This window comes from Myripristis murdjan, chromosome 12, assembly GCF_902150065.1.
Source record: "Myripristis murdjan chromosome 12, fMyrMur1.1, whole genome shotgun sequence".
In the NCBI taxonomy this organism is placed as follows: Eukaryota; Metazoa; Chordata; class Actinopteri; order Holocentriformes; family Holocentridae; genus Myripristis; species Myripristis murdjan.
In genome coordinates, this window is record NC_043991.1 from 488,712 (window position 1) to 498,711 (window position 10,000).

General features: G+C 46.9%; 1 protein-coding gene across 1 annotated transcript in view; it reads right to left on the reverse strand.

Annotated features, from left to right (window-relative positions):
* mfsd14ba (major facilitator superfamily domain containing 14Ba) overlaps positions 1 to 8,754 on the reverse strand; it is a 12,227-nt gene extending 3,473 nt beyond the window's left edge. Inside the window, exons 1-8 of the mRNA XM_030064737.1 lie at positions 8,507 to 8,754; positions 5,623 to 5,721; positions 4,443 to 4,505; positions 4,220 to 4,347; positions 1,775 to 1,889; positions 1,154 to 1,372; positions 285 to 398; positions 48 to 119 (exon numbers count right to left, since the gene is read on the reverse strand). Of these exons, the coding sequence (XP_029920597.1) occupies positions 48 to 119; positions 285 to 398; positions 1,154 to 1,372; positions 1,775 to 1,889; positions 4,220 to 4,347; positions 4,443 to 4,505; positions 5,623 to 5,721; positions 8,507 to 8,578 (882 nt within the window). The 5' untranslated portion in view covers positions 8,579 to 8,754. The remainder of the gene's footprint in view (positions 1 to 47; positions 120 to 284; positions 399 to 1,153; positions 1,373 to 1,774; positions 1,890 to 4,219; positions 4,348 to 4,442; positions 4,506 to 5,622; positions 5,722 to 8,506) is intronic.
* Between the last annotated feature and the right edge of the window lie 1,246 nt (positions 8,755 to 10,000).

Below are 10,000 nucleotides of genomic sequence, written 5' to 3' on the forward strand. Positions count from 1 at the left end.
GTGCGTGCGTGCGTGCGTGCGTGTGTGTGCGTGTGTGTCCCTCCTACCTGAGCCACGATGGACAGGATCCCCACCACGCCGATGAAGACGGCGATGGTCGTGGATGAGAAGTTGATGACCTGCAGGAGAGACGGCGTGCGTTAGCGGAGCGTGGCGCTGTGATGTCATCGCACCCGCTGATGACATCACAGCCGCTCCCGTGACTCAGCTTCACTCCTCAGCAGGAGCAGCAGGAGGCTTACCTTCAGATCTGTTCTAACTCTGACACACAAAGTGCAGCTCACCTGTCGCAGGTACAGGAAGAAGCTGGAGTACTGGCCCGCCTCCGGGAGGTAAGACAGGAAGACGGTGATGCAGATCAGCAAGACAGTCGAGTCCTGACCCACCTTCCTCAGGGACTGAGAGACAGACAGGAGCCAGGACATAACACACACTGTTCAAATAAACACAACTAAACCAAACAATGCTGTGTGTGTGTGTGTGTGTGTGTGTGTGTGTGTGTGTGTGTGTGTGTGTGTGTGTGTGTGTGTACATATAAAGTATTTAATAATAAACAAGATTTTTAAATTGTCAAAAATGTCAAAAAATGTAAAAAGAAAAATAGTTTTATATTTTTTTATAATGTACAGCTGTCCCTCACTATAACGCGGTTCACCTTTTGCGGCCTCGCAGTTTCGCGGATTTTTTTTTTGTGCAATTTTGCAGGGTTTTTTTTTTTTTTTTTTTTTTTTTAAACAGCGCATTGTGTTCTGCGTCCTGATTGGCTAAGGGACTGTAGACCATTGTCAATCAGTCTCCTCCGTGCCGTGTCTCCTGTACAGTACAGAATGCCTTCATTCTATAATACTGGACTTATTTTTCTATGAAGGTTTGAACTTTGAGAGTTTCAACAAGAGAGAAAAGTGAGAAAATGTTGATGCCTGTCTGAGAAAAGTGTATAAAGTGTGTAGTGAGGGGTTTTACAGCCTTAAAACATCTAGAATAATTGTAAAAAATAAAGCTGACTACTTCGCGGATTTCGCCTATTGCGGGTTATTTTTAGAACGTAACCCCTGCGATAAACGAGGGACCGCTGTACAATATAAAGTATAACAGCTGGAGCTGACAGTGTGAGCTAAAGGTGTGGATCAGCTGATGGGTGACAGGTACTGACGGCGAAGGGGTCGGCCTGCTCCCAGGAGATGGGCGCGCCCCACGTGTTGAGCCTCATCTTGTCGGGCAGCGACTCGGGGACGGCCAGCAGGATGAAGCAGATGTCGGCGAGCGCGATGAGCGAGGCCAGCAGCACCACCAGGCTGTCGCCGTACCACGCCGACAGGTACGCCCCGATCGCAGGGCTGGTCACCAGGCTCGCCGCAAAGGTCGCTGACACCTGCACAGGCCACACACACACACACACACACACACACACACACACAGAGTCAGCAGATCTCTCAAACATTAGGAAAAATATGGGTCAAACATGGGAACATCTGGGAAAAGACAACAAAATGACCAGGAAATGACAACAAGGAGCAAGAAACAGAGAAATCAATAAAAGTCTGGGGAAAAACTACTTCAACAAATTCATTCATGTCATTTCCTTGTTTTATTTTATTATTATTGTTATTATTGATTTCCTTTGCTCATGTTCAGGTCTTTATCTGGTGTTTCTGTGACAGGAACCAGAGGAACCAGAGGAACCAGAGGAACCGGCTCGGGGGCTCGGGGGCTCGGGGGGGGGGGGGGTCAGGGGGTCAGAGGGGGGGGTCATGGCGGAGGCGTGGGTTCTCACCAGGCCGTAGGCTGTGCTCCGCTCCCGTTCCTCGGTCACGTCGGCCACGTAGGCGAAGATGACGGAGAAGGTGACGGAGAACGCTCCGGACATGGAGATCATGGCGAAGTACCACCTGCAGGAGAGCAGCACACGTTACTCTGCTTCCCCGGGGAACCACACGTTCCTCAGAACAGAACGTGCTGCTGACAGTCAAACACACTCCTCTGCCCACACCGTGACGCCGCTGAGGGCCACCGCTGTTACCATGGCAACGGAAAAACACCTGGTAACACCCTGAGTTGCTGTCAACTAGGGTTGGGAATCTCTGGCATGAGGCTGCTTCGATACATATCTAGATACACAGGTTACGATTCGATTCAAAAATTATATATTTTTAATACAGAACGATTTGATACGATTCGATACAGTTTAAGAACGATACGATTCGATACGCTTCGATACAGTTTAAGAACGATACGATTCGATATGATTCGATACGGTTTAAGAACGATACGATTCAATACGATTCAATACAGTTTAAGAACGATACGATTCAATACGGTTTAAGAACGATACGATTCGATACGGTTCGATACGGTTTAAGAACGATACGATTCGATACGGTTCGATACGGTTTAAGAACGATACGATTCGATACGATTCGATACAGTTTAAGAACGATACGATTCAATACGATTCAATACGGTTTAAGAACGATACGATTCGATACGGTTTGATACAGTTTAAGAACGATACGATTCAATACGGTTTAAGAACGATACGATTCGATACGGTTTAAGAACGATACGATTCGATACGGTTCGATACGGTTTAAGAACGATACGATTCGATACGGTTTAAGAACGATACGATTCGATACGGTTTGATACAGTTTAAGAACGATACGGTTCGATACGGTTTAAGAACGATACGATTCGATACGGTTCGATACGGTTTAAGAACGATACGATTCGATACAGTTTAAGAACGATACGATTCGATACAGTTTAAGAACGATACGATTCGATACGGTTCGATACGGTTTAAGAACGATACGATTCGATACGGTTCGATACGGTTTAAGAACGATACGATTCGATACAGTTTAAGAACGATACGATTCGATACGGTTTAAGAACGATACGATTCGATACGGTTCGATACGGTTTAAGAACGATACGATTCGATACGGTTTAAGAACGATACGATTCGATACGGTTCGATACGGTTTAAGAACGATACGATTCGATACGGTTTAAGAACGATACGATTCGATACGGTTTAAGAACGATACGATTCAATACGATTCGATACAGTTTAAGAACGATACGATTCGATACAGTGTAAAAACAATACGATAGTTAACATTTGTTGATGTAGACTGGGCATCACCAAATGGTGGACCGTGGTCCGGGCACCGGTTCTGTCCAGACCCGTGACAACAAGAGAGCACTGTTTACTTCAGATCTTTTGTAGCACAGAGGAAATATGCTTCTCAAACACTCGCTATTTAGTGATAGTGTATGATTATGAGTTGTAGAACATAATAAATTATCTAGAAGGAGTAGATGTTTACCAGTAAGTTTGACTCCAATAATTTAACAATATGTTAAATTATTTAACAATAATGTTAAATTATTATTTGTTTTAAAAATGTAAATTACTTATCAAACAGACCTAACAATTCAACTACCAATGAATGAGCAGTAGTATGCATGTGATAACATAGATTGAATATGAAAAATAAGCCAAAGTGATACCTCTTCTCTGAATAGACAAGCTAAGCCAGTGTGCTGCTGTTAGCCAGTGAAAATACAGCAGAGTGGCAACTCTTCTCTTTATTACACAATCTATGTCAGTGCGCTGCTGTAGCTGGGAAGTTTCTCTGCCTGTTGGACTCGTACGGTGCCGGTGCAGGTGTTGTAATTTTTTTCTTGGTGGTGCAGGTGCAGGTGAAACAACTGGAGGGGTTGTGCCACCCAGATTTGACCTCACAGGGCGCCAACCAGCTCCGCGCTGCGCCCTTCTCAGCGCAGACCGGTGCGCCCTCGCGTCCCGTGATCACATACACAATGAATGGCTGCGGTGGCCGAGGTCTGCGCCGAGCACGCGCTATGTGAAAGCCCCTCAACGTTACGGAGAGGGAGAGTCCCTTTCGTGAGCTCTCGCGTTGTTTAGAGATGAAAACTGTAAAGCCTCAGGCAACCGATTCATAGTCTCGCGATATCCGATCCACAACTCTACAGTCGATTCATCTAAGGATTCATGGCGGATTCGTATCGATTGAGGAGTCTGCTACCGACACAGCTGTATCTCTCGCCCGTAAAATCGGTTATTCGGTCGTATCGGTTATTCGTTCCCAACCCTACTGTCAACTAAAAGCCCAGATCGGGACTACCTGGTTTTGTTTCTGTGTATATGTGTGTGTGTGTGTGTGTGTGTGTGTGTGTGTGTGTGACTCACCAGGGACTGAGCCTCATCAGGGGGATCGGAGCGCAGGTGAAGAAGACGGTGACCAATAGGAACGGTCGCCTGCCCCACACGTCCGACAACGCACCAATCAGAGGAGCCGACATGAAGGACAGCAGACCCTGGACAGGAAGAGGCGGAGTCACAGGTGTGACGATGTTAAAACTACCTGATCAGTGTTTCCATAGCAACAGTGACATCCTGTCTGCTCTGTTACCTTCACGCCCTGAATCAGACCGTTCATCAGGAACGTGTGCTGAGGGAACGTCTCATGGAGAACCTGCAGGCAGAGAGAACACAGGAGGAGGAACACATGAAGAAGAACAGAGGAGGAACACAAGAAGAAGAACAGAGGAGGAACACAAGAAGAAGAACAGAGGAGGAGGAACACAAGAAGAAGAACAGAGGAGGAACATGAGAAGAAGAACAGAGGAGGAGGAAAACAAGAAGAAGAAGAAGAGAGGAGGAACACGAGAAGAAGAGAGGAGGAACACAAGAAGAAGAACAGAGGAGGAACACGAGAAGAAGAACAGAGGAGGAACACAAGAAGAAGAACAGAGGAGGAACACAAGAAGAAGAACAGAGGAGGAGGAACACAAGAAGAAGAAGAAGAAGAAGAAGAAGAGAAGAACAGATAAAAAATCAGCTGCTCTGGACTCTTGTAGCTCATTTCCACTATAAAGAGCCGTGCTGTGAAGGGCCCTGTTTGGCCTTGGACTGTTTCCATTGCTTATGGTACCAGCGGGTCGGCGGGTCGGCGGGTCGGCGGCCCGGGCGCGGCACCGGTCGGTGTCAAGCGTTCCGGCCCTAACCCGCCTGACGGCCGCTTGACACCAACCAGTGCTGCGACCTGGCCGCCGACCGGGACCGCGGCTGACCCGCCTGATGCCATCATCATCATCATCTTCAAAGATGCTTAGTCGTCACATTTCCATTTCCATTTGTAAGAAAAATGTAAACTACACAACAGAAAAACCCAACAACAAACTCAGCAAGCAAATCAGTTTCTTCCATAATCTCTCCAGAAACTAACATTTGTGAATAACAGCCGACTGGCTGAAGGTTTAATGGTTGACACTTGTCACTTGTCAGTTTGTAGCAGTCTGGTTAACTGACATCCTAACGGACCAATCACGAAAGAGATCATATTTAGGCCCGCCTCCGCGGCCCCGTTCTAACCGGCCAGCACCAGATGTCAGACCGGGCTGAAATCTTTCACGGTTGGTTCCTGGAACCAAGCGGGCTGCTGGAGTGGGAATGAATGCGGAACCGTGAATTTCACGGCGCAGCGCGGCACTATAGTGGAAAAACGCTATTGGTCACCCATCAAGACCTCCACATGGAAACACACACACACACACACACACACACACACACACAGAGTGTGTGTTACTCACGGTGAGCATGGGCGTGGTCAGTAATCCCCAGGCGAAGAACTCCAGGAAGATAACCACGACGGCGTGATACACACTGGGCCTGCCGACACCCTGCTGGACCTGACACACACACACACACACACACACACACACACACGACCCTGGTTATCTGTGGTCCTGAGGACATGGACGGTGCTGTCACTGTGACCTGCTGGGTCAGATTTCGTTCTGATTTGAGAGTCCAGCTTCACTGTTTCCATGGCGACTGAATGAGGTGATCTGCTGAGACGTGTGTTTACGTTGATCAGGCCTGCAGCGGATCCCCTCAGCAGATCCTACAGGAACAAGGAGATCCTGCTGATCTGAGCCCAGAATCAGCAGATTGTTTTCTTCTGAATCGGCCCAAGTCACAGCGACGTCTCTTCAGAGTCCAGATGCTGAGGAGGAGGTTGGGGTTCTGGACTCAGACCAGCAGGATCTCCTTCAGACTGGATCCAATAGGAGGAGGACAAACTGGGTTCACTGGTTTTTTCTTAAATTTGCAGCGACTTTAATTTCAGAGAAAATCAAAGTTTTGTTTTTGTTTTTTTCTTCATAAATTTATAACTCTAAACTCAAAAATTCTACGTTTTTTTTCTCATACTATGACTTCTTATTAATCTCCTGACTGGGCTGTTAATCTGATTATCGGTGGAGTATCAGGGTCCAGCCGGTGTTTGGTGTTTGAAGCAGAGGACATGTGAACCCTGTGCAGCCGTGGGTTTGCTGAGAGCCTGAAAACGAGGACGTCCTCCTTGAGGTTTGTTGTGTCTTGGTGCTGGAGGCCTGGAGCTGCTGTGAGCCGCGAGCCTCCACCTGAGCAAAGCACCTGAGCCACTTCCTGTTTTTAGCTTCAGTCTGAACGATGACAGGACGGCCGGCGCAGATTGGGACTAAATGAAGACGTAATCTGCTCTCTGCTGTTTGCTCTGTAATGTCAGCTGTTACTGAGATTATCAGCAGAATAAATGAAGTGGGTCATGTGGAGCCAGCAGGCTGCGGCTCGCTCAGCTGATCTGGGAACAGACCTGAGCTCAGCAGGAGGCTCATCTGCCTGCTACTGATCACTGTTTACATTCAATTAATCAGAGAATTTAAAAAGATCTGAATCAGTAAATCTGCGTCCGCACGGAGGTCAGAGGTCAGCCGGTCTGTTTGTGGCTTCCTGAGGACGGACAGACGGACAGGTGAGGGGTCCCAGCTGATTCACCTGGGGGGGTTAGCGCTCCTCCACAGGCCTTAGTGTCGTTAGGGTCACCTGACTCCAGGGGTGAAGGAGGGTCATTAGGGTCACCTGAAGGTCATTAGGGTCATCTGAAGGTCATTAGGGTCACCTGAAGGTCATTAGGAACACCTGTAGGTCATTAGGACCAGGACTTGAACAGCGGGCCCGCTCCACGCTCTCACACTGACCCGGTGCTCCACTGCACCCCGTCCTGTGCCCCAGTTCCCCCTCAGAGATCAGTCATGGATTTTCTGCTTCTGCTTCCAGAAGCTCCAGACAGTCCAGCTGATCCTCCAGCTGCATGTGGAGAACCTGGACCTGAGGGACTGAGAACCCCCACTGACACGCTAAAGCTGCAGCCAACGATTTCTGACCACTAGGGGGCGCTGAGAGTAAACTACAAGGAAATTACCTGAAAATTCGAGATAAGTAGCAAAACAAATACCAGAAGATTAGGGAGAAAAAAAATCCTGACAATGGGCATTAAATATTCTAAACCACAAGAAAACTGTGGTTAAAATTATTAAAATTACACATTTAAATGTCAGATTGTCAGATTTCTGCATTCAGGAGCCTTTCACAAGCATTTAATATAGTCCTCATTTGCTGTCGACCCCTGGAAGACCCTTTGAGCCCCGGGGGCCCCGGACCCCATTTTGAACACCACTTAATCACCTGATTATTGACAGAAACCTCTGAGCCCCTTCAGTCAGAGTAATTATGAAACTGATATAACAGCAGCCAAATCAGAGATAAATACATAAATAAATAACATAAGATAATTATAAAATATTGTAAAAATTTTAAAATCTACAAAAAAAAATAAAATAAACAAATAATTATAATATACTGTAAAATTTTTAAAATCTAAAAATGAATAAATACATAAATGCATAAAATAAAAATAATTGCAGAATATTGTAAAAATGATCAAATCTCCGAGCAGATGAATGAATAAACAGATAAACAGCAGGGCTCGGGCCTGCTCGGCGCGCGCAGCCCGTTACGTAACAGATAATGGATCCATCCCGACTACAGCACACTAAGCTGTTTAGGCCACATCACACACACACACACACACACACACACACACACACACACACACACACACAGTTCCAGGCCTCGCAGAGACGGAGGCGTTTCTCTGACGAGGATCATCTTCCTCTCTCAGCTGAGCGTCTGAACATTTTCACCGAGTATTTCACATTATTACACACACACACACACACACACACACACACACACACACACACACACACACACACACACACACACACACACACAGCCGCTTCGTGATGAAGCCTGTCATCATCATCATCATCATCATCATCATCACCGTCGTCGTCGTGTGTCTGGTTGTTTTTCTGGGCCGCGTCGCGTCACTGACTCTGTTTTAACGTCTGGATCATGAACATGTTGCTGCCAGATAAACAATGACCGAGCTCTAATGTGCGTATGTGTGTGTGTGTGTGTGTGTGTGTGTGTGTGTGTGTGTGTGTGTGTGTGTGTGTGTGTGTGTGTGTGTGTGTGCGTACCTGCGCTTCAACCACGTATCGAGACGAACAAAATGAAAAACAACAGGACTGATAAATCTATCTATAATCTATCAATCGATATCAGTAAAGGGATCCGTCCACCCACCGCGGCTCCATCCTTCATGATGACTTTCTTGACCAGCACCACCCGGCTGGTTCCCGGCGGCTCCCCCGGCATCTCCTCGCTCCTGCCCCGGGTCACCAGGCTTCCCTGCCGGCTGGAGAGCCGCGGATCCCCCGGCGCCTCCAGGATGCTGTCTGCCCGGAGCCGAACCGAACCGGGCGGGACGCGGAGAGAGAGGAGCACCGACGACGCTCCGCAACACACAGCTGCGTCAAGCGTGACGAAACCACAGCCACACTTCCGGCTCGGCCTTTTCAGAATAAAACAAGAAAAAATGAGTAAGAAATTAAGTAACAGATCAATAAATGAATAAATACACACATACATAAATAAAAAAAAGGCAGTAAGAAAAAAGAAATAAAGTAACTAAATAAACAATTAAATGTAAAATTAAATTCAAAAATTAAAAAGTAAAGAAATAAATAGTAAACAAACAAATAATTAAATAAATAAATAAATAAATAAATAATTACATGTTGCTCGCATGTCCGTCTGGGGGCCACAGTGTCCCCGGTGCCTCAGTTGGGGCACCCTGAGCACCGAGTCGAGTCAGCTGAGGTGTGTCATTGCTGTAATGATTGACAGCAGCATCTGACCAATCAGGGCTCAGCGCCGGGCGGCTGGAGGAGACACAGGAAGTGGCTGCTGGTTCCTCTGCTTCAGGTTTGTGGAGCAAAACTTGTGCTGCTGAAATATCTGAGCTGATTCACCTCATTACTTTCAAAAACATGCAGGGGAAAAAATTACAGTTAACAACAAAGAAAAAGGAAGTGCCTACAGGTGTCCTAAATGTCCTCACTGTCTCACTGTCTGCCCTCCACCTGTCTGCCCTCCACCTGTCTGTCCTCCACCTGTCTGTCCTCCATCTGTCTGCCCTCCATCTGTCTGCCCTCCACCTGTCTGCCCTCCACCTGTCTGCCCGCCACCTGGCACCGGCTCGGATCTGCAGACACTACCTCCTCTGGAGCCCCGCCCCTCACCTGTGGGCGTGTTACCTGGTTTCCCCTCATATGACAGGAGTTTTATTTTTCCAAATCAACAAGAGCAACTGGAAACGTCATGAACAAAATCACTGAAACTGAGAGACTCACTGATCAAACTGTTTTTACATGGAGAAATGATCAGCTGAGGGCGGGAGTGAGTAAAGACATTAACAATAACAATAAATAAATAAAATGCTAAGAAAATTCACTAAAAAGAAAGAAAAATTTGCAAAATAAAAAAAACAAGTAATTACAAGCATATTCTTAATGATTAAAATGAAATATTCAAAGGTCAGGTCAGTGATGCTGGATCCGATTTCTTGTGTTTCATTTATTCAAACTGTTCCTCATTTTGCTGAGGACCCCGTGCAGGGCCCCTGGGGGGCCTCAGACCCCAGTTTGAACAACCACAGCTGGAGCAGCGAGGAGAAGCTGTTTCTTTTCTCTGTAGTTTGGTTATGAAACTAACAGGAAGTTTTATTTTGAAAAGCAG